General features: G+C 37.1%; 1 protein-coding gene across 2 annotated transcripts; it reads left to right on the top strand.

The window, feature by feature from the left end:
• The first annotated feature begins 3,610 nt into the window (after positions 1-3,610).
• LOC132311148 (DEAD-box ATP-dependent RNA helicase 53, mitochondrial-like) lies at positions 3,611-22,457 on the top strand. Of its 2 annotated transcripts, none has more exons than XM_059808908.1 (8): positions 3,611-4,264; positions 7,183-7,310; positions 7,472-7,883; positions 8,621-8,719; positions 8,904-9,128; positions 18,534-18,695; positions 19,311-19,736; positions 22,073-22,457. In XM_059808908.1, the coding sequence occupies exons 1-7, from the start codon at positions 3,806-3,808 to the stop codon at positions 19,722-19,724; spliced, it is 1,899 nt and encodes a 632-aa protein (XP_059664891.1). In that variant the 5' UTR covers positions 3,611-3,805; the 3' UTR covers positions 19,725-19,736; positions 22,073-22,457. The 2 variants fall into 2 exon arrangements, with proteins under 2 accessions (XP_059664891.1, XP_059664890.1); XM_059808907.1 differs by having other exon boundaries at positions 3,612-4,264; positions 22,070-22,457.
• Positions 22,458-25,640: the final 3,183 nt, after the last annotated feature.

Genomic DNA, 25,640 nt, shown 5'->3' with positions numbered 1-25,640 from the left:
TCCTTCCTTCTCCTTGGTTAAACCTTGGAACCCCAATCGAAATTCTCACAAACTGCTCTGTTCTCACCAAAACTCCCTCTGTAACTCTCTCTATTTGGCAGACTTTTCCGTGTAAAAGCTACGACAATATGTAACCCTAGGTTTAACATATACTGAGGTATTTATAATTGCAAGATTAAAACCCTAATCCACAGAGCCCTAACTTCGTCGGCCCACAAAGTAACCCAGTTTAGTTACATATCAGATGCTTATGAGACGGCTCCAAAAACCCTAACTAAAACGTATCTAAAACCCCAGTTAATGGGAATTACATAATTACCCTGTTCAAAAATTAAATATTTAATAAATAATTAATTTAATAAAACCCATTAATTAAATCAAATAAGCAAGCAACGAATCACTTAAAACACATAAAATAAATAAAACAATTAATTAAAATAGACAAACAAATAAAGAATTACACCCTTAATTAAAATAAACAAACAATTAAAAAAAAATAACACAATGAATTAAAATAAACAAACAATTGGACACATAAGCATATAGATACAAAATCAATTTAAAATGCACAAAAATAAAATTTAAATTTCATTTTTATCCCTTTTGAAATTAGGGGTATTACACCTTTTATATGTGACCCTTAGAGCCAAAACAAGCCAGAAATATGCCAAAAAATGATGCAATCCCGTAGCCCCTTGGTAGGTGAAGTTCGGGCCAAAACTGAGCTTAAAATATCTTCTCAGTGTAAGTTGTGATCGATCGCACAGTTTTGCTATCGATCACAATATTGGTACGATTAATCGTGATTGGCTAGCATATTCGACCTTATCCGGTGATGTGGCATTGCAATCGATTGTGATAATGACGTGGCCACTGTGATCGATCGTGATGATGACGTGGCTGTTGTATTTGCTGACGTGTACTTGCGATCGATCGTGATGAAGTTGCGATCGATCGTAGGCCCCTTTTTGGCAATTTTTAAAACTTTTTTCCCGCATTTGCTTGACTTCAAAATGACTTTAATGAACCGAATTTAGCCCTTTTGAACCTTATTGACCTGAAAACACAAATTGGGACTAAAACGAGAAAGTAAGGATAGATGAAAGGTCTAAAATATCCAAGATTAGGGCTGAAATGTGCATATTTCAGCGCTTATCAAAAATCATTTGTAACATAGTATAATTCAAGAAAAAGTGCTCAGCAAATATAAATAGCTCAAATATACCTGTCTTAACCTTCACTTGGCACGACAATAACCTCAAGCTCAACTCAACCTTCAAACCAGCCCTTACACCAGCAACTTTGACAGCAAAACAACCTCCATGATAAGTATAGCAATAAGGAAAAATTTAGTGAAGATAAACCTCAAAAATCATTGTTCATTTGAATCTCTCGAGTATATTAAAAATGCTGGTCACTATTAGGGTTTTTAACAAAGCTTAAAACCCTAAAAGTTTTTGTAACAACATATATATACTTGAGCTTACTATACAAATCCTACTCCAAGAAGGATATACACATGACACCTTCATCCAATCATTGGCCAGAGAATGGTCTGGCATTTTTCTTGTGAATAGACCAATGTACCCTTGCCACCTCAGCTATTTTGTCCTCTAGTATACCAGAAATTACACCTCACAGTAATAAGGCTGTAATAACATTTTTATCCGAACGTAGTCCCTAAGAAATGCATTTGTAGTGTATATACTATCACTCTAGGACCACAGCTACATGTCACACACCTGAACTTCAAATAAAAAGACTAATGGGCCCTTGTAACAACCACTTGTCAATCACAGCACAGTATATATCCTGAGACTATATAATTCATAATGCAATCTAAATCAAGGATGTTCAATGCAATGCAGTTGTCTGAACATATGTAGACACATGTAATACACCTGTGAAAAGACCATAATGCCCTTACAAAACCTTGTAGCTAATTTTCACGTGTTGAACCTTAGTTTACACAGAAAATAGCTCGCACAGGTGAAACATTTGCAATGTTCTATCTCAAACACTTGTGTAATTGTGTCACAAGATGGTAAAAGATAATACTACCCCTTTGTGATGATTTAAACCTCTATGCACCATAATGCAGGTGGTATAAGCCCTTGTAAGCTCTATAATAACTATTTCTTTACATTAAATAGGCAAACACCATTTGGAATACCTTTGGACCAACAATGTATATGTTTTAAAATAAATTTGATTATATGCAATAAGATCAGTCCTAATTTCAAGGGTCAAGTGAAGAAAATATCCCTAAAGTATGCTTACAGTGCATATTACAACTCTTATGTGCAAAAAATACCCCTAAAGTTTCAATTTGGTGTAAATAGATCCCTCTGACAAATTTAAACTCTAAGTTGACTAAATTACCCTTACTGAACCATTTTATAAAATATAAAAAAATAAATAATTTTGTAAAATGACCGAAAATGACACTATTGGAGGAAGCCTATCACATGCAAAAAATACTCCTAAAGTTTCAATTTGGTGAAAATAGGCCCCTCTTGACTAAATTACCCTTATTGAACTATTTTATAAAATATATAAAAATAAATAATTTTGCAAAATGACGAAAAACACACTATTATAGGATGCGAATAATGGACAAGTAAAGATAAAAATAGAAAATAAAAGTATAAAAATAAAGAAAAAGATAAAAAAACGAAAATAAAGTGCAAACTAAAGAAAACAAATATGCTCCAAACTCCAAAAACCAGTGTACACTGATATTGGGATTTATTTTCTTTTTTTTTTTTTGAAAAAAAATAAAATAAAGAAAAAAAATTTGAGTAGAAAACAATAAACTGAAGTCTCAACAAATTCAAATCGTTGTTCTACAAATTCTCAATGTTTCAATAAATAAAAAATAAAAAAAATTAGAGATATACATTGAGAATAAAGTTTTAAAAAAGAAGAAGGTAATGTGCACATAACACTCCTATTATGAGATTAGTAGCATATATAATCCATTGGGTATATTCGGAAGAGTAAAAGGGCAAAACATGTATTACATCATTAATTTATGTCAAGAGGGGTATTTTTGCACAATGTAAAAAGATTAGGTGTATTTTTTGTACACTTTTTTAAATAGAAAGTAAAAGTGCCACGTGGAGTACAGTGTTTTCCCTAATTTCAATGTAGCTTTAAAATTGACCAAATTTACTCCAAAAAAAAAAAAAAAAAAAAAAAACATAGTCCAATTAATTTTGCTGAACATTTAAGGCCCGCTTCAAGTCCGTGAGCTAGGCCTCGGGACCTGCTTTCAATCGTACCCAACCTACTTCCACAAAATTGATCTAGCTATTTTATATTTTCTTTCTTTGATTGGAGGTACGTTATGCTAAAACAAAAAAATAAAAAAAAATAAAAATTCGAGGTTCGTTTGGTTCATTTCTCACACTTACAGGAAATGTTGCAGTTTTTTATTTGCTAGGTAAATAAACGACACGTGTATGTTCACATAGATCACACACTACTCCAGTGGATGTCTTTCTTCTCTGTACGTTTCCAAAGAACTTCGGATAAAAAAAATGTGATTTGACTGTTATATTTACTGAATCACAAAATGTCTCCTTAAAAAGGGACTCCTTAACGCTTCGTGGACCGACTTTGGTTTTTAAGTTAGCAGTTGCCACTTCCCTTCGTCCGTCCCTCCATTTCTTTCTTAAACCCTACCCATCATAACTAGGGTTTTTCCTCTCAACCAATCTCTACCCCTCTCCTTCTCTTTCTACTGTTTTTCCCCTCTCTCTCTCTAAAACCCCTAAAACAAACCAGAACAAGGAAGAAGAAGATGAGTAGCCTCGTGATATTGAAGCAGTCAGCTTCATCATCGTCAAAGCGAGCCACACTCGCGGCCTTCACTACCTCCGTCCAATCATTTCTACATCACAACCGTCGAATCTCTTCTTCGACCATCACCGAACCACCTGTTATCGCTAGAAATGCTCCAAACTTCTCTACGTATACTGCTAAAACTGCTTCTTCTTCTGGGTGCTTCAGTGATTTTGGTTTTGGTTTGGCGAGAAGGGGCTTTCATGTGGATGGATCTGGAAACCACTTGAATTTCAGGGCTTCTTCAGTATCGTCGCAGCCCGAGTACGCCATCGCTGATTTCTCTGACGACGACAAATCATCGTCGCCGTCGAAAGCCGCCACCGATGATGGTCTTGAGATTGCCAGGCTTGGCATTTCTGATGAGATTGTTTCCGCTTTGGCCAAGAAGGGTATCACTAAGCTCTTCCCTATTCAGGTATACATTTGATTTGTCGCTCTTATTGTTCTTTTAGGTTTATGGGTGATTGGATGAGATTGCCAATGGGTTCATGATGAGGAATTTCATTTCTCTTGTTAAATACCTAACCAGTTATGAATGAAATTGTATTTCAGGAAGATATGGTATAAACAAACGGGTACCCCATCACACAAAAAAATAAAAAAAAATAAAAACATTTCATTTCATGTATTCGGATTTGCGCTTTGTTTGTTTTATATTTTCAGACTGTAAACATTTTCCTATGTTTTGTTGACTGTAGAATGGGCTACAACGTCACACATACATTCACATATAATATCCCTCTACACACCCATACACATATACAAATTTTATTTATGTATAGATGTGTATATATGTACATATTTGTTTATGTAATTTCTTGGACATACATATATACAAATTTTATTTATGTACAGATGTGTATATATGCACATATTTGTTTATGTAATTTCTTGGACATACATATTTTATTTATGTATATATGTGTATATATGCACATATTTGTTTATGTAATTTCTTGGACGTACTCAAGTACATGCTTATGTATTAACCAATATATAAACAATATAAATTTTTTTCTATTCACGTTATAATACATATACTTAATTTTAACATTTATGAATTTCCTAAGTTTTTGTATCATATTCTTAAGACTTCAACCAAACTCCTGAAAATAAGAACAAAAAAAGTTATTTTCCACTTAAAATATTTTAAATGAAAGACATTTCTGATGTAAAATATTTTACTTTGAAACAAATGGAGTCTTAACGGGATGCAGACCAATCTTTTTTTTTTTTTCCCTGAATGAAGGATTTTTTTTTATTTATAAATTATAGACAATAGATACAGACCAATCTTCGGTGGTGCACTAATTAGTTGGACAAGCTAAACCATTGAATTGAACTGGTTGCTGTAAGTAATTGATTGAACTATTTGAAATTGATGTACATTGCAATGAGATAAAATATATCAGGAATCAAAATTAAAGAACTTGGGTTAAGAGTATTGATCCAAATTGTTATTTGAGGGGGTCCTTCTCTTTTGATACTCATGCTAGGGTGGCTGTGTTTGCATGTAGAGCTGCCTATTACTTCTTCTGTCAAGTGTCCTTAATCGCATCACGTCTCATCATGCTAATTGCCTTCCTACAATTTCCATGTGTTATATGTTTCAAGTTGCTATTCTCGTTTCTTGCTTTGTCTCCACATGTTAAAAGCTTTTGTAACTGTTCTGTAACTGCAACTGGTACTGTTGGACTGATTTTTTTTCCGCACTCCAGACTGAATTCTTCAGGTTTGAGTGTTGATGATGTGTTTTTTTCATTGGAATTTTTTCTGCAGAGTGTCGTTAATAGCTTTTTTACATTTCTCATGTTGCAGCTCGTCCTTTCTCATCTTCCATGTGCTAGATTATACAACTACTCCTTTTCCCCATATTTACAACTGCACCTCATCTTCTCTTATTTTCCATGTGTTAGATTATAAACCGCCTGGCCTATGTTTAGAGCTGCATACCCTCCTCTATTGTATCTTTTCTTTGAGGTAAAAGCTCTTGTAAATGCTTAATGCCCTGTGACTGCATCCGATCTTGTCAAAAGCTCTTGTACAGCATCCACAAATTTTTGAAGATCTTGTGTGTGCAGTTTGAAATCTTGCAGGTTGTAACTTGTGACAGATAAGAAAAGTCTAATAAATAATGAAATGATAATTTATGGAAGTCACTTACAGAAAAGAATATAATTCGTGAAAGTCTGACAATCTTCTCATTGTTAGTGGAATCGTAATAGAAATTAAAATGACACATGAGGATTGTTGGGAATTAAATCCCCTTCTTTGTTCCACACCATGGAAGCAAATCACATCAACAACAATCGTGCATGGAGATTAGATCACACAACACACAACACAATATGTTAAGTGGTTCACCCTTCCTCTAGCACTACGTCCACAGAGAGAACAAATTCCACTATAATGAATCAAGAAGAGATATACAATTGTAGAGAATGTCCGCTCACTCAAACAATCATTCACTACTCATTCACGCATCCATTCATTCACCCGCTTCATTCACCCACCGGTAGTCTATCAACCAACCTCACCGGCTCTTTTTGGGCTCAGAGCAAACCCATTCTTGATTTCGGGTTAAGAGCAAACTCACAAGACTACATCTCTCTACACGTGTACCCGCTCTCTCCTCCTCACCCACTTGAACCCTTTTTCTTCTCTCTGCCTTCTCCACCTCTATTTATATAGTCTTCAACCCCTTCCTTGTTGGACAAGGGTTCCCAAAACTTGTCAAACAAGAAGTTACCGAATCTATCACTACTCTAAAAATTAGAAATAGAAACAACTTCCTCCACTAGCCTACAGCCTTGCTCCACAAGTCTAAGCCTTTAGGAAATAACATCTTCTATTTAAGGAAGCAAATCCGCAACTCATCGCGCAAGCGCAACCGGTCAGACTTAAAGTCAGACTGAGCGAAGTGCTACGACAGGAACAAGTTGGACGGGTCAGACTTCTTCGAACTGCATCAACCTTCAAGAATTTGAGGCACAAACCCAACAAGAGTCAAAAAATAATTTATAATTATATTGAGATGTCTTTATGTTGTTGTCTTGATTGGAATTAATGTTGGGAGAATGTTCTTTGTGTATTTAATGAGTGAGCATGTTCTTCTCTTAATTCCTTTTTGCTGCTGTTGGCATGAGATTGGTCAAAGCGTGTAAACGTATGATGGAGGTTCTGTCCTTTATTAATTATTATCATTATTATTTCTAGTTCTTGTTGTTTTTCTCCCTTGAATGTTCATGTCTCTCTGTTGTTCAAAACTTCAAAAAACCATTCGGTTGAGTTCATCTTTATTATTCTTTACCATTTTGTACTTGCTTTATACAGAGAGCTGTGCTAGAACCAGCAATGCAGGGGCGTGACATGATAGGTCGTGCGAGAACAGGAACGGGGAAGACACTTGCTTTTGGGATTCCCATCATGGATAAAATAATCCAGTCGATTGAACAGAATGGGTTTGTTTGCCCTTTTTAATTGGCTTCTATATTTACATTTTGCTGCTTTAAGATTTATTTAAGTTTGTTTACAATAGGCTATGGGTTATGGATTGTTGATGCTACACTCTATGCTCATTTTTCCAAATTTATAGAAGTATAATACATGTGAAAACATGCAGACGTCTAAAATACCCTCTGGCCTTAATTTTGGCTCCAACTAGAGAACTTGCTCGCCAAGTTGAGAAGGAATTCTATGAGTCTGCCCCCACCTTGGATACACTCTGTGTTTATGGGGGTTCACCCATTGGTCGGCAAGTAGATATTCTTAGACGTGGTGTTGATATTGTTGTTGGCACACCTGGACGGCTTATCGATCTGCTTAAGAAAGGAAATTTGAATTTATCTGAAGTGAAGTTTGTCGTTCTGGATGAAGCTGATCAGATGCTTAATGTGGGCTTTGCGGAAGATGTTGAGACGATATTAGAAAGGTTGCCAGTAAGGCGTCAGAGCATGATGTTCTCAGCAACAATGCCGAGCTGGATAGTGAAGCTTACCAGGAAATACCTCATTGATCCATTAACTATCGATCTTGTGAGTGTGCTGATTTGCTTTGTTAATTTCTTATTTATTTTATTAACCGTCTCTTCTCATTATGAAATTCCTTCACTTGTTATTGCCATAATTTCTTTCTTGAAACACCATCACATTAAAAGATTCTCACTGTATTGTTGAATGTTGGTATAGCAGTAGCCATTCATGTACCATTACATTTTTTGCAATTCCGATTAGGGTCAAAAGCAGGTGCTGGAAGGAGAATATTTTTTGAAGACTGTTATTAATACTTGCAGCAGCAAGTTGAGGGGCTATTTCGTTATTAGAAATGCTTACATCTACCGTATATAATTTTTATTCTTCTGTAGAGATGAGTAATTTTTTTCCGTTCTATGTTTTTCTTTTTTGTGTTACTCAACTCAACAAGGCCTTTCTTCTAACTAGTTGCGGCTGGCAATGTGAATCATATTGTTCCATTCTGCTCTATGTAAGGCCATAGCCTCAGTCCAATTACATGTTATCATATCTTTCCTCGCTAACTCTAACTACGTTATTTTTTATTTTCCCCTTCCCTAGCACTACCCTCAACGTGGATCACGTCACTCTTCCTAATTTATGCACTTAGTGGTCTTCTTTGCACATGATTTCTTGTGTTACTGGGTGGTATTAATGTTCGGTGTGTCTTGAGTGTTGATCGGGAGGATGTAAAATACATGTCTAGAAAGACTTGATGATCACCTTTGCTAGCTTATTAACATCAAAAATGCATACTGCAGGTTGGAGATTCTGATAAGAAGTTGGCAGATGGAATTTCGCTCTATGCAATTGAATCGGGAGTATATGAGAAACCATCAATTATTGGACCTCTAATAGATGTATGAATCCTGATCTGTATCTTCGCTGCTATTTCCAGCTTGATTTTATGGTTACCTTCTGATTTCTTTGATTCTTCAATCTATTTTCATCGTTAAAAAAATCTAGAATAATTGCTGAACATAGAATTGCTTTTAGCTTTGTTAATTTTCCTTCCCTTTACAGTGTTGTGTATGTGTTATTTAGGAACATGCAAAAGGAGGAAAATGTATTGTTTTCACTCAGACAAAACGTGATGCTGATAATTTATCTAAAGCTATGAATAGAAAATATAAGTGTGAACCTTTGCATGGGGACATTTCACAAAATCTGAGGGAAAGAACTCTTTCTGGTTTCCGAGATGGCCACTTCAATGTTTTAGTGGCCACTGATGTTGCTGCTCGTGGCCTCGACGTACCAAATGTTGATCTGGTGAGTTATTTGATATACTTTCTTTCTCTAACGGGTATTGTGTTACATTTATGAACAGATGAGGTGACTCTTGCTTGTATTTTCCCATTCCTACAAGATTCTCTTCGCCTCCTCCCCTTCTATGCTGCCAAAATAATATATATAATCTTATATTGGTTTTATATATATATATATATATATCTTTATCTGTGTTACATGGACTCGGGTATGTGTGCTGAATACGGGTATGTATCAATGCGTTGGACATGTCAAATCTCCAAACAGGATACATGGACACGTCTAAATATTCATTTTATTTAATTATTTTATTTATTTTCTAGAGTAGTGTTTTTATCTAATATAATGTTCTTAATAGGCATTTGGGGTGGAAAATGGGCGGGTTGTGTTGGATTTGGGCCTTGTCAAATGTGGACGGGTCAAATATGTGTTGTAATGGGTCAAAATGGGCCCGGTCAACCCAAATGACCCAACAACCCATTTTAGGGATTTTTTAATTTTTTATTAAGTTATAAAATGACTTGTTTATAAGACTCGACCCATTTTTCACAACCTGACACGTTTATAAGCCCAACTCGTTTTTCATAAATGATAGTCATTTTTTTTTTCTCTCTAATTAAATACTTCTAATGCTACGAAAGAGTCTAGAAAACATGACCATAGATTAATGTATTGACGAATCACTGTGTAAATAAAAATAAAAAAATTAGAGAGAGTCCAGCATAATAACTTATTCCTGCATCATCAAGATAACATTAAATAGGCATACTTAACAGGGAAAAAAAAGGATAGTATCGAAAATTAATAATCATGTTTTTCAAAAAATTTCATATTCTTTTTTACTTGGTGGAGGTCAATGATACCATAGTTAATGAGATTGAGAAGTACCAATAGTAAACTCTTAAATACCATGTTGAGATGATTGAGTATGCCTATTCAAACATGCATACGAAGTGCGCACACACACGCACACACACGTATATACAGAGACGGCCTTACATGTGCATAGTCAAACATGCATTGTTGGAGTTGTTATAACATAGTATGTTATAACCTATCAAAAACAAAAAACATAGTATGTTATATATACAGATTACATACTAATTATATGTGTCTATATATAGTTTGATAGATATGAGGCAGAGAGAATCTTAGAGAGATTTTTTTGGAGGGGGGTGAGCTAGGGAGTGAATCTTAGAGAGAGAGGAGATCAAGATACAAAATTATAGAGGAAGTGAATTTGAGTCAAAGAGAGGTGGTCAATTTGGGTCTCTAATATAATGGGTGAAATATGGGTTGAATATGGGTACCCTTATTCAACCTATTTATTCCTTTATAAATATGGGTTGAAGATACTTCAACCCATATCTTAATACGGTTCACCCACGTCCATTAAAAATTGGGCGGATATGGGCGGGTTAGGAATCATTTTGCCAACCCTATAGACATTTAACTCATTTTTTTATTTTTTATTTTTTTATTTTTTAAGTAAAATATATTAGAAAAACGTTCAAGAGGGGAACGTGTCCCTAATACAAAAAAACGAAAACCCTAAGGACCAATAGAATCCAAAAGGTCAAAAAGATCAGCAATCGAGGAGCAAGTGCTTCCTCTAACATAATAGAAAAGAGAACGGAGAATATGAGATTTTAAGTGAGCAATAGTTGATTCTTTCCCTTCAAAATTTCTGTTGTTTCTCTCTCGCCAAATACACCACCAAACACAATGCGGGACAATCCTCCAAAAAGCACGCGCATGACCTTTAACAGGACATCTTCTCCATGCATTGATTAATTGAAGAGAGTGTTCATGCATCACCCACTGAACATCGAAAATGCTGAAAATTAAATTCCAACAATCAAACGCGACAGGACAATGCATGAGAATATGATCCACATACTTTCCATCTGTTTTGCATAAACAACACCAATTCACGATGGTTTTACCCCTTTCTCATATTATTTAATGTCAAAATCTTTCCCCAGGTGGCAGTTCAAACAAAAAATGCAACTCAAAGAGGAGCTTTAGAGCACCAAATAAACTTCCAAGGGAATTCATGGCCAGTAAAGTTGGACAAACACATGAACATGGATCGTACTCCATATCTACCATGAGGGGAAGGCACCCACACAATATCATCACAATCTCTGCCAACATCCTTCTATCTATATAGTAAGTCCAAAAAAGCGCAAACTTCTGTCAAATCCCAATCCTGAAAAGAGCGCCTAAAACGCACATCCCACGTTACCCCACAATTATCAAGATGATAACAATCAACTACGTAAGAATGCTTGTTTTCAGCAAGACTAAAGAGGCGAGGAAAAGAAAGAGACAGCAGCTGACCACCACGCCACAAATCTTCCCAAAAGCGAAATTGCCTACCATTGCGAACTTTGAATCTGATGTGGGTGGAAAACACATCCCAACCCGTCCGAATGAATTTCCACACACCAACGCCGCCTGTGACAGAAACAGGACGAGAGGACCAGCCCCCACTCTCCTCCCCAAATCGACACGAGACAACTCTTCTCCACTGATGATGACGCTCTTTGCCAAATCTCCATAACCATTTACCCAATAAAGCTCTATTGAAAGAGACCAACTTTCGAATGCCTAATCCACCAAATTTCAAAGGTTCGCAAACTTGATCCCAATTAACAAGATGATACTTGAATTCCTCTCCTCTTCCACCCTAGAGAAAGTCACGCTGAATTTTTTCAATCCGTTCAGCGACAGAGCATGGAATCTGAAACAAAGATAAAAAAATAAGTGGGAAGGAACGAGAGGGTACTCTTAATAAGAGTGACCTTCCCCCCTTTTGAGAGATACTGTTTTTTCCATCCTGCTAATCTCTTTTCATACCTATTGATCACCGGATCCCAACTCCCCACTATCCTAGAGGAAACCCCCAAAGGCAATCCCAAATAAGGAAGTGGAAAAGCGCCCACTCCACATCTAAGAACAGCAGCTAAAGAGGAGATATTTGGAACATCCCCCACTGGAACAATCACTCTCTTTCCTACATTGATTTTAAGACCGGACACCGCTTGGAAACAAGTAAGAATGCACCTCAAGTATCTCAACTGAGAGACGTCAGCATCACAAAAAACCAATGTATCGTCCGCGAACAACAAATGGGAAATCTCTATCTGATTGGCAGCTTCTCTACCGACTCTGAAACCTCTGATAAAACCCAAGCCCTCAGCTTTTTTCATTAATCTACTCAACCCCTCCATGACAATGAGAAATAAGAAGGACGATAGGGGGTTACCTTGTCTCAAGCCACACGAACTCGCAAAAAAACCAGCGGGAGATCCGTTCACAAGCACCGAGAACATAACGGACGAGATACAAGTTTCTATCCATTTAATCCACCTATCTCCGAACGCCATCCTCCGAACCAAATAAAGAAGAAACTTCCAGTTCACGTGATTATAGGCTTTCTCAATATCAAGTGTACATAAAATACCAGGAACACCACTCTTCAACTTAGAGTCAACACATTCCCTAGCAATGAGGACAGAATCCAAAATCTGTCGTCCCCCAACAAAAGCGTTTTGTGATTCTGAAATAATTTCGTCCAAATGCATTCCGCATTCTAAGAACGAGAACTTTGGCGATAAGCTTATACATGCAGCCCACTAAACTGATTGGTCTAAAATTCTTAATATCAGAGGCATTACCCTTCTCAGGAATAAGGGCAATAAAAGAAGCGTTCAAAGATTTCTCAAAAGTGCCATTAGAATGAAAAACCTGAAAAGTGTTCATCACCTCACTGCGCACCACCTCCCAGCTCTCCTTGAGAAAGCGCATAGTAAAGCCCCTGGAGCTTTATCCCTGTTACAACTAGATAACGCCTTAAGAACTTCCTCTTCAGTAAAAGGAACCTCAAGCCCATCACTATCCAGCGAAGAAATAGATTTGAAATACAACCCATTAAGTTTAGGTCTCCATTCCAAAGACTCAGTATAAAGCTGCTGATAAAATGAAACAATTCCCCCACGCACCTCATCTTCTCTCCACAACTCTGTACCATTCACCCGGATACACCCGATGTGATTACATCTTCTATGGGCGTTAGCAAGTCTGTGACAGAATTTTGTATTACGGTTACCTTCTTTGACCCACAGTGCCCGAGATTTTTGACGTCACGAAATCTCCTCCATAACAGCAATCTCTGCAAAAATCGCTTGACAAGACGCTCTTCTAGAACATAAAGACTCCACGTCTTGCCCCAGCTCATCAAGATGGTCAAGTTCAGCAATATCAGCCAAAACTCTGTTCTTCTTCCATTCAAGATTTCCAAACACCTCTTTGTTCCATTTCTTAAGTTCAGATTTGAGAACCTGAAACTTCCTAGCTAAAACGTAACTAGGAGAACCTGTAAAAGATGCTTCCTCCCACCAAGACTGAACTTTCCTTTGAAAATCCTCAGATCTTAACAACATATTTTCAAAGCAGAAAGGCGTACGTCTGGATCTCATCCCTCCACAATCAAGAACTAAGGGTTCATGATCGGACGTCCCTAACCAAAGCCGCCTGAGTAACATCTGGGAACTTTTTTTCCCAATCCCCAGAAATCAGGAACCGATCCAACCGTGAGAAAGTAGTACCATTGGACCAAGAAAAAGTTGCCCCTTCCATTGGCAAATCAACAAGGAAATGGCCACCGATTAAGTCAGAAAATTGGGTCATCTTCGAAGACCATCTACCCCCGGTAGATCTCTCAAACGGAGACCTAACAGAAGTAAAGTCTCTGCCTAAACACCAAGGCAACGACCACAATTCCTTGACAAAGATGAGCTCTTCTCAAAAGGCTGGTTTATCACAATCAATAACAGGTCCATAAACTCCAGAAAAGACCCATTTGAAATTATCATCCTCCATCTGAAACACACATGACAAGGAATGGTGCCCTTTCCAGATATCCGTTCTGGACAACCATCTTCGATCCCACAAAATAAGAATTCCGCGTGATGTGCCGGAAGCATTTAAAGCTTCCCATTCAACAAACCTTCCTCCCCAAATACGCCTTACCACTTCGTCAGACATAGCAGCCATCTTAGTTTCTTGCAAGCATATAACATGAGCGTTCCACTGCCGCAAAGCAACCTTAACCACCCTTGTTTTATCCGGGTCATTTAGACCACAGACGTTACATATAATAATTCGTAGCTTCATTAAGAACTAAAGATGATCACCTCCTTACACCCCCCCCCCCCCCCCCCCCCCCCCCCCCCCCCCCCATTTCCCACTTCTAGTCCTTCCCCTTTCTTTGGAAATTCCATCCTTCCCCTCATAATTGACATTGGAAATAAGGTTCTTCATCTCCTGTTCCCCTTTCCGTTGTGATTTATTTTTGCCAACTTTAGTACTTTGATAAGTCTCTGTAATTTCATTACCTGTCACAATACATGAAGAATGGACTGAGTACGATCAACATCACCCTCCGAAGAAACACCCAAAGCAGTGCTAACCATACCAATATTGTCATTCACCCATTTCATGCCCAATCATCAGTCGTTTCTAAGCAATCAGGGTGCACAACTGCCAAAGGTTCCATTAAATCAACGTTAGAATGATCCATTTAATATAATTGAATGATTGGATATGCTTTTTAATTACATATCCAGCCAAAAGTGTCGGACACATATCTCATACCCGTGTCCGAGCAATTTGTCCCCGACACGGGTACTTCACTACTTATGAAGACTCCATGTAACATAGTTTTTTATCTAAATTTCGGTTAGATTAGCATGATGTGCTAATCTTTTTTTTTTTATTATTTTATTATTTTTTATTTTTTTATATCTATGATTCTGTATTTTTTTGAGAAGTTATATCTATGATTCTGTTGAGCGACTTTTTTTTTTTTTTTTTTCTAAATTTAAGAAGACAATGCCAAGCAATATCAAGATGGAGAGGAGTTTTTCTTCTCATCCATATATGTTTGGTTCTGCTCAATATCATGATAATATGTAATAGTAGCTGGACAGCATACCAAAAATATTGTAGTAGATTGAAAGAATATGACAAATTGAGTCAGGTTAGCTGGCTGAAAACTGTGATTGAGGTAATTAAATGGATAACTTTTTAAAACAATTTATGATACAGTTAGGTGATTTTAATACCCATGCATTATCTATAGTTTTATGTTTATTTTATAATCTCAAAAATTTTTGGTAAATTGCTAATTAGAAGGACATATCCAATGTTGGTCTAACTGAGCTGAGGTGTTGGGAGGGTTGGATAATTCCAGCTCCATTTCCACTAATTAGGTTGCACCATTGTGACCTTAAGGTCATGTGTTCCTAACCAGAAACCACCTCTCCATGTGGAAGTATGGCTGTGTACATCTAACCTTACTTACCTAGACCCCGCATTTTATTGGTTTGACCTTGTGAAAGCTTGGGCTGCTGACTCAAGTAGCTAGAGCTTAGGTCTTGTAATCAGCCTATCCCTCTCCATCAATGGGATATAATGTGCCTTCATTTGCTACCATTTTTTTCACAATAGTCTAACCTAAATCTGACCTGTGAATTGAGTACTATTGTTTTGAAGGTTGTAAGTCGTTATATAAGTACTTATACATATTTTTACAGAAGAACTAGAAAATATTTAAAATAATAAAATGGAATGACAAGGTTAATACACAGAGGACTGATCAGAAATTCATCCTTGCAAAAGATAAAAGAAAAACCTCAGAAATTCATCCTTGCAAAAGATAAAAGAAAAACCAAGTTTATGGAGAAGGTAACACTTAGCACCTACAATCCTAACCAAATTTCTCGCATTGGGGCATGGAAGTGACTTTTTAAAGGAGATAATGTATTAACTTTTCATTTAGAGTGGTTGCAAGCTCTTTTCCAATTCAGTTTAGGAATGCATCTGCTTGTAGCACTTAGCCCCTACAATCCTAACCCAAAATTCTTACATTGGAACATGGAAGTCGCTTCTCAAAGGTGATAATGTATCAGCTTTTCATTTAGACTGGTGATAATATCTTTTCTGGTCAGTTCAGGAATGCCTCTTCTTGAAGTTTCTAAGACTGTGGCATGCTCACTTAATAACTAGTCTCTTCTTCTCCTTCTTCTTCTTTAGTAGACCTTTTCTGGTGCAATGGATGATGTAGTGGTTTGAAAACCTAGTCAAAGTCATTGCATACACTTCTTTTTGTGTGAACATGTAATAGAACTTTATATCTTCTCAATCAGTCCTCCTCCATTTTCTTCTTCTTCCACTTTTAATTGCTCGGGTATTGGATTTAGCAGACCTTTTCTGGAGCAATGGATGATGTAACGTTTTTGAAAACCTAGTCAAAGTCGCATACACTTCTTTTTGTGTGAACATGTAATAGAACTTTGTATCTTCTCAATCAGTTCCCCATTTTCTTGATGTATATATTAATTGCATGGCATGGTGAATGAAAACCTAGTCAAAGTCGTTGCATACACTTCTTTTTGTGTGAACACGTAATAGAACTGTATATCTTCTCAATCAGTCCCCCATTTTCTTGATGTACATGTTATTGTAAGCCATGGTGAATGGGATTAAGCAGGAACTGAGGTAGAGGGCTCACTTTTTTTCTTTAATAAAAAAAGATGGCTAATTTAGTTCAACTCTAGCAGTTCGAAAATTGATGGATGAGCTTCAGATTGGTTGCAATCGTTGTTGTTCCTGACTGTTGTCCATGGTTCTAGAGCCCATGCCAAAAATAATTGTGTGGATGGGGCCTAGTTATGTGTACGGCCCAATGCATTCAGCTCAATTACCTTTATGCGGCCATATATTGTGGACAGTAATAGTTGCAATCACATGTTCGGCATTATGATCTAAATGTTATCATATATTGTATCCTTGACAGCCATCATGGGCAGGTTTGGTTATATGAGTGTTGTAGGAAATCTAAAAACACATCTAGACTTCATTTTCTCTTTCACACTCATGTTCTCTTGTTTTATACACTTTGAGAGAAATGTAGCAAGATTTTTGCTCTAGTCAAACTGTAGAGTTGGGAAGTCCGAAAAGCATCTTTTTGTTGGAGGTAGGACTGGACACCATAATAGATTCTATTGCACCATAATACATATCCCACTGAATTTGGTTATCTTTTTTATTTCTTAATTATTTGCAACTGTAGTCATTAAAAAACAATGAGAAGGTTAATAAATTGTAAGATTTAATAATGATGTGGCTAATAAATTCATAATGTCACAGAATGGAATTTGGTGAAACTGTAAAAAAAAAAACTTTTTAGTGGAAAACAATGATCAGAATATGTTTTTGGGAGCTTTCAAGGGGAAAATAAGGTAACAGTTTTGGTCATGTTCTTTATAAGAATTGTGCATACTCCGGATTCTGTTACATTGCAGCTGTAACTGTTACTCCAACTGAGATTGCAACTTGAATACATGCTGGCGTAATAATTTTCAAATGTGTATAGAAGTTGATAATTTGCTTGGCTGGTTATTTTTCTTCATGGCGCCGCATCTTTATGCACTCTCAGGCAAGTTTCTTCTCAACCTAGATTGGAAATATTTAAGTTGCAGGTAACCAGATGTGTTTCTTGTGAACAGATTTTGAATGTTCCCTTGGTGCCGTTTAATTTTGTTCTGCTTCATTCTGTATTTATGCAAGGAAAAGACCAGAACTGGAGTGTTTTTTTTTTTTTTTTTGGGGGTAAGTCAGAACTGGAGGTTGTTCATTTGAGCTTTTAGAATGATCTCCTTGTAAGTCAGAACTGGAGGTTGTTCATTTGAGCTTTTAGAATGATCTCCTGTACTTCTGTGATTTGCTGAGCCAATTTTCACTATTCTTGTGTAGATAATGTTTTATTTGCCTAATTATGTCAAAGAGTTTTGTGGGAGCTACTTGCAGATTTTGATTGGGGTATCGTGTTAAGTATTTGTCATCTTAGCCTTGAGTTCTCATGTGTTTGAATTGTGATATGTTAGGCACATCTTGTTCCTCCTGCGTTTTCGTATCATGTTCTTTACACAGTCTGGTTGTTTTTGCCCAACCATGTGTATAGTAATAAATGTAAACACCCAAATTGGCAGACACTGGCTAACAATTACATACTAATTCTGCGAACCAGTGCTCTCTCTCTCTCTCTCTCTCTCTCTGTCTGTGCAAGTGTGTGGTTTTCCTTTTTTTTCTCTTTTTTTCTTTCCCTCGTGTGGGTTGTATTTGGAAGAGCTCATGTACATTGTGTAGATTTGACCTAGTACATGGTTAATAGACATGCATTAACGTGGTCTGAATGGCTACCTGTTCTTTAAAGATGTTTTTCCATTTGATTAGTGGATTAATATATGAATTTTTTATTTGTTTTTATGTAACTTTAGTTTTCTATATAATTTATGTTGTGGTCGTCTTGTCCCATCGGAACCTTATTTTCTTGCTCAGGTGATACATTTTGAACTTCCAAGCACTTCAGAGGGTTTTGTTCATCGGTCTGGCCGAACAGGACGTGCTGGGAAGAAAGGAAAGGCAATTCTCATTTATTCGTCACACCAAATGAGGGATGTTAAGGGTATTGAACGGGATGTAGGATGCAAATTTAATCAGGTAAAATTTCAGTTCTTTATTTTGTTTATTTGCTTGTACATTACCTTGTGCGTGTAAATTTCTCTGGATTTCGACACACTGTAACACTAAATGGAGCCAAATGTGGCTTAGTGTTGTTGAATTTTGGTTTGGTTTGTTAGGATGTCATGGGTCTGAATTTTGGTTTGAAAGCTTCACAATTTTAAAAAACTACTGTTCATAGGAGAGCACACATCCTGATCATTTATTGATACTTTTTTTTTTTTTTTTTTTGGCAATATTAACTGCTCTCTCTCTGGTTTGAGTTGACAGGGGTTGGGTGCTTGGCAGGAAATTAGCAGAAAATGTTTTATAATCCTATCATGGATAGGATTTTATTGATGTGAATTAGTTTTTTCTCTGAGAACAAGATGTTGGAATAATATTCAGTGCTGCAGGAATGTGTATACTGTATTGTACTCATGAAAAGCATACCTTTAATGTGTGTACATTTACATCACCCGCCAAATTTAATCTGTTAGGATTGGAGCATCTCTCTCTCTCTCGCGCACACACACTTTTTAATTTGTCATACTAGACCAATAAGTTTAACCATTTTAGACTAATTTCCTCATGATATGATTTGCCTAATATCAGCTCCCTAGGATTGCTGTTGAGGGTCCACTTGTTGACATGGGGGGAGGTGGCCGATTTGGTGATTCAGGTCGTTCTGGCAGCTACGGTGGTTCCAAATTTGGTCGTTCTGGTGGATATGGTGGTCCATCATCTGGTCGGGGGGGTAGTTTTGGTGAATCTAGCTCCAGCCGATTTGGGTCCAATGGTGGATCTGGTTCTGCTCGGTTTGGTGTTGGATTTGGAGGATCTAGACCAAGTCACCAAGGCAACTTTGGTGGTTATGGGTCTGGCCGTCAGGGTGGTTTTGGTGCTTCAAATCGTCAGAGTGGTTTTGGGGACTTTGGTTCTGGTCATTCTAATGGATTTGGCAATAGTGGTTCAAGGCGAACAAGTGGAGACTTCGGTGATCTGAGCACTGGCAGGAAAGCTTTCTGACTTCATTTGATGGTAAGATTTTTCATTATTTTATAGGGATTGGTCAACTTATTTTCTTTGGCATTTTCTATTGTTGTTGATGCTTCCACTTGTCCATAATTGTCTATGCTCCACCTTTGTACGTGAAAGCTTGACTTGGGCATGATTGTTTCAGTCAGTTTTGGGTTGGTTGGTTAGTGATCTGAGAAGAGTTCCATCCTCAAGCAAAGATGTCGGCTCTTCCCTAAAATTCTGTTTCCCTTTCAGAATTATTTATGCATACTTTATTAAAACCATTGGGAAGATTATTTTGTCCGAGCTGACAACTAAATTTTGTTCAACACTGCCAATAACTTTTTTGATCTATCTTACCTGCTACTGGAGTTAAGCGAAATCTAATGCCAATGCAAAATTATGAAAGCTAACTTTGTGGATAATTATCGATTTTTGACCATTCTTCAATACAGTGAGCTGAAGAAGTTGATTTTTTTTAGGTTTTGTATTTTATTTATTTTCTCTACAATATGACGATTTCCCTACCTAGAAGAGTGAATTTACCAACCAATCCAGTGGTGTGGATCCTTTCCAACATTTGAAATTTTTAGTGCATTGATGCAACACCATGAATTTGGATTTCCATACGGTAAGTAATTAATTTTAGGGTGTTGACGGGGCTGACTATGATCCCAATTCATAACAATTAAGAACCATCATAAGACCAAATGACTTTCATTAACTTTAAATGATGCATCAGATTGAATTGTACAGTCCGAACTTGAATAATTGCTGATTCAGTTTGATACAGTCCGAACTTGCATATATGCAGATCCAGCTTGATTAAGATTCTTATGCCATAAATATGTATCATATCGTTCATCGGCCGTTATGGGTGCATTATGCAACTTTTGTAAAATATTATTAGAATATTGATACATTTTATATTAAAAATATAAAATAATTTATTATTATTATTTTTTTTTGGGGACTTGAAATGAGGTCAAATATTTGAATTTGGGACTGAACTTGACCTCCAATGTAAATATGTGTAATTAGTTTGAAGTTCAGACCTTGCTATAGCTTCATCGAACTCGACTTGTTTTACTGCCTATCTGGGGCATCAGTGGCCCATCAGTTTTTAGTTTATTTCTTGATCGTATTATCCTAATCTACTATTTAAATATTTCAGCTGGCTGCCCGTTAATACTACTGTAGTGAGGGATGAAACGCTAGTTTCCTGGGCATTTTAGGTATACTTAACTACACAATTCAAATCGAAGGACAGCTTGGTGACTTTTGTCAAGGAAATACAATGGATAAAACAGTAGTCCAGTCCTTCTTCCACATTTATTTTAGCACCGGAAGTTCACAAATACCGGCTCAAGTCTATGGATAAAATTGGTAGTTAATTTTTTAGCACATGATGCTTTAAAATTGGAATGTTCTTTGCAGACGTGTATCAATGTTTCTAGTATCTTTTTGTCTTTGTTTCTTTGCTTTTTGTTTATTTCTTTATTTTTATATTCTACACTATTTGTTCCCTCTCTCCTCTGTTTATACAATGCATTTCAGGGGATATCTTATTATTCCCTTGTGCTCTAGATAATGTTGTCACCTCAAATGAGCCAGGTCTTGGTTTTTGAGAACTTAGAATGCAAGTAAATGAATATAGAAACTTTTCCGTGTCCATGAACAGAGATGAGGAGAAAGTTATTAGTAGCTTTGAGATGCGCAACAATTTTGTAAGTCTTTGTATCGATAGGTTTTTTCCACTTAGATATTTCATTTGAATCTCACTTTAGTTAAGTATAGTCTTCGTTCTTTTTTTTTTTTTTTTTCCTTTCTATTTTTAACTTAAAACATATTTTCTGGTTCAAATCTGCTATGTTCACAACTCTTTGGGGAGCTTTTGTTTTTCGCATATCTAGTAATAATAAAAGTATATCCAGTGAAAGAATTCTATGTTTGATTACACGGGATGACTAAAGAGGAGCTATATTTGAAACTGCTCGACTTTTACTGGTCCTCTTAACTTATTCTTTCATAGGGAAACATTTCTTCTTCTTGTTATACTTCGGACTTTACATTTTGAAGCTGTTTAGATGTTAAAGAGATACTAGTCGAGAACACAAAACGTATGATCCTGATAAATACTTGGACTGTAAGTGAGACTCTTGGGCATTGTTTTAATTGATGATAGTGAAATTGTCTTGTTGGATTTATCTCAACTTGATGATGGATATTGAATTCATAAACAGATAAATGGAACACTCGTGCAGACTTGATACTGCCTGCACCTTTTATATTTGTCTGGTTAGGGTTTGCCTTTTTATTTTATGATACTGTGTTGATATGATTGTATTTTGCAGTAGTAGCAGGTAAAGAGAGTAGAGGAGAGACGAGGAAGTGAATGAATCAGAAGAAAGAAACAATGAGCAATTGGAATGGAGGAATGGAATACTGGCTTTGCAGTGTTTTCCTGGCTTCTCTACTGATTCCAGCTGTTGTGACAAAGTGCAGATATATTTTGCAAGAGTGCTACACTATTATTATTATTATTATTATTATAGTTATAATATTTTTATTATTGTTATTGGAATGAGATCATAAGAATAAGCAAAATCTTTGCTTATTTAGGTAGCAGCACCGAGTAGAAGGGCTTCTTTATGTAATCTATTTCTGGCCATTGGAGGGCTTTTTTATATTCACATTTCTTCGTCGGACTCTCTAATTAAATTATATAAATTTTTTGTTTAATTCCTCCTCCTCCTAGTTGGAAATTGATTCAAGTAGAAAATGTTGCATACTTCACTAAATAGCCCAACTATATACCTCTTTGGAAGGAACTAGTGGTCGACATCAATTTCAGTACCCTATTTATTATTATTCATTGAGGTTTTGTATTTGCATAATTGCATGTGTAGATTAAACTTCAATCAAAATTGTTTCCCTTTTTAAATTGCCTGAAAATTTTAAATTATATTTTTCTAGTTGTGCAAGTGCACTGGAGTGCAACTTGTATCGTAACTCAACACAAGTAGTTGTAGCGGGGTATTTGTCCATTTATTTAAAATCTCAAGCTGTTGGGTAGTCCTGTATATTTGCTCATTTATACCATTCACTTCACTTTTCCATTCGGATTCGATGTGTGACAAATGACTCTTGTAACAATAACTCAACACAAGTACTTATAGGGTGGGCACTTGTCCAATTATTTAAAATCTCAAGCTGTTGGGTAGTCCTGCATACTTGCTCATTTATATCCAATTATTTTTCCATTCGGATTCGATATGTAACAAATGACTCTTGTAACTGTAGGCCCGCATATCCATCCATCAATACTCAATCACTTCTTCATCCGGATTCGATGTGTGACAAATAACTCTTGTAATTGTAGTCCAGTTCTATTTTTCAGGGGTTTAGGGTCGAAACATTTCAACTCCCCCGGTCTCTACTCCTTTTTCTTACATTATTTCTACTCTATTTTTATTTTTAAAATTCAAAAAAATCAAAAAAATCTTCCACATTCCTATTCTTAGAAATGTCCATCTCTCCTTTTTCATACTCTTCTTCTGTTCCTAAAATTCAAAAAAAAATAAATAAATAAATAAATGATCTTGTACTCTCCTATCTTAAAATTAAAAATAATAATAAAAAAATAAAATAAAATAATGAGTATAATTGGCTTCCATTAGGCCAATTATTAAACCACATCTTAAAACAAGAAATTCTTTGATTTGAGTTCTATGTAAATAGGAAATTTCGGTCTGTTTGAATGAATACTATCATAAACACTACTATATTTATAAATAAAAAATTATTTACATTTTTTATAATGTAAATATAAATAAATTAAATTATGCCAATAATCAAGCCTAAATCATTTTTTATTTTTCATGTATTATTTAATTACAATTTGCTAATACAATTTGTTTGTGCATGCAATTTATAATTTCTTACAAATTGTGATTGGCAGTTTCTAGGGATATTCGAGGCGGGTTTGGGATGGTAACCCCTTTTCCAAACCCGTTTCAGCCAATGGCGGACCCGGGGGGGGGGGGGGGGGGGGTGTTTGTGGGGTTGAGCTCAAGCCTAATGTCACGATCCGATTCCTAACGACGCCATGAGCATAGAAGATACGCATGCTGGTTGGCTAAGAACATTCATTGACTGGGAATGGTTCCAGGGAAGGGGCGTGCAGGACCACAGGATGGTACCTCTTCAGAGTTCAGGCAGGTCGACTCGGTTCAGTTCGAGGTGCTTGTCGCTAGTCTTGGACTTGACTATGAAGAAGGGAGTTGGCCATCCCTGCACAAACTGGTCGGGAGCTGGAGCCGTTTCCCTGACGAGGCCATGGCAGGCCGAAACCAGTCAGCATGTATCCAGGGCAGGTCGTGGTGGCTGACCAGGGCGCTTGCGCGAGCTGAAGCAACGCCTTGGTGCCGCACGGGCCGTGCCGCTGCGCCAAATCTCTAGGCCCGTGACAAATGGTATCAGAGCAGGACTTGGGGAAAAGCACAGAGTTGTGCCCCCTTGTCGATCCGGGGGTCTTGAGAATGAAGACGGTGCACTGAAAAAGCGTCGGTAGGTAATCAATGCTGTTGGAGGAGAGCCTCCATCTCCCCATGAAGACGCGTCCTTTAAGCCGGAGGGCCGCGCGCATCGGATGGCCGGAGGGCCGCGCGCACCAAAGTTCTTGCAAGTTCAAGAGGCGTGCAAACCGTTGTGAAGGGCGGGTATCAAGTCAGCCGGAGGGCGCTTGTTTGCTCGGGGTGTCGCGGAGGCGGCATAACGTGGGGTTGCGTCCCGAAGAAGTGGGCGTCCCTTTAGCCCGAAACCCTATCATTGGGGGAGTGCAGCCAGGGGTTGTACAAGGAAGCGATGGTGGGCAGGCGAGCATACAACTTGGAGGAGACAGGCTTTGGAATGTTGGACGCAGCGGAGTCAGCGCCGCACTGCGACGAGGGCGTCGCAGGATTTGGGTGGGGGAGAATGTCACGATCCGATTCCTAACGACGCCATGAGCATAGAAGATACGCATGCTGGTTGGCTAAGAACATTCATTGACTGGGAATGGTTCCAGGGAAGGGGCGTGCAGGACCACAGGATGGTACCTCTTCAGAGTTCAGGCAGGTCGACTCGGTTCAGTTCGAGGTGCTTGTCGCTAGTCTTGGACTTGACTATGAAGAAGGGAGTTGGCCATCCCTGCACAAACTGGTCGGGAGCTGGAGCCGTTCCCCTGACGAGGCCATGGCAGGCCGAAACCAGTCAGCATGTATCCTTGGGAGGGCAGGTCGTGGTGGCTGACCAGGGCGCTTGCGCGAGCTGAAGTAACGCCTTGGTGCCGCACGGGCCGTGCCGCTGCGCCAAATCTCTAGGCCCGTGACACTAAGCCCACTAATTTTTTTTTAATTTTTATTACTATACCCAATTTTAGTTCAGTTCAAAAAAACAAATTATTATTAGTATTAGTCCATTCAAATATTAGCCCACCCAATTCATAATTATTGGATCGGTTCTTGATTCCACCAATAATTTTATTTTATGTTTTTTCAAACCCAATTCAGGGTGCCTGGCATCGGAATTTAAACCCGTCCCTGGATATTTTTTTTTTTTAAAAAAAAATTTCGAACTTAAAAAAATTTAAGATAAATCTTGTAAAACTTTTTATTTTATATTTTTTTATAGTAAAAAAATTAACAATCATAATAACAAAAATGTTAAAATTTTAAATTATCATAAAAAAATACAGAAAAAGAAAAAATATAACTAATAAGAAAATATGTATTTATATCTTAGATATTAATTTGGGCGAGATTGTGCCTTTATGCAAAAGGAAATAGGATAATTTTGGAACACGTTTGACAACTCATACACATAATATTATCTCTCTTAAAAAAAAAAAAAAACAGAAGAAAAGAATTGATACCACCAGTAAGG

The sequence above is a fragment of the Cornus florida genome, unplaced genomic scaffold (genome assembly GCF_030987335.1).
Source record: "Cornus florida cultivar Cherokee Brave unplaced genomic scaffold, ASM3098733v1 CherokeeBrave_3.0.0_Hap2_Chr06, whole genome shotgun sequence".
NCBI lineage: Eukaryota > Viridiplantae > Streptophyta > Magnoliopsida > Cornales > Cornaceae > Cornus > Cornus florida.
Note: the sequence above shows the minus strand (reverse complement) of the source record. Positions and strands in the feature narration are given on the sequence as shown.

What these genes read in the sequence shown, in the direction of transcription:
- LOC132311148 (XM_059808908.1), top strand. Translation starts at nt 3,806, where the DNA reads ATGAGTAGCCTCGTGATATTGAAGCAGTCAGCTTCATCATCGTCAAAG. An exon ending in ATCCATTAACTATCGATCTT is followed by an intron (nt 7,884 to 8,620) that starts GTGAGTGTGCTG and finishes TGCATACTGCAG; the next exon opens with GTTGGAGATTCTGATAAGAA. An exon ending in ACGTACCAAATGTTGATCTG is followed by an intron (nt 9,129 to 18,533) that starts GTGAGTTATTTG and finishes TTTCTTGCTCAG; the next exon opens with GTGATACATTTTGAACTTCC.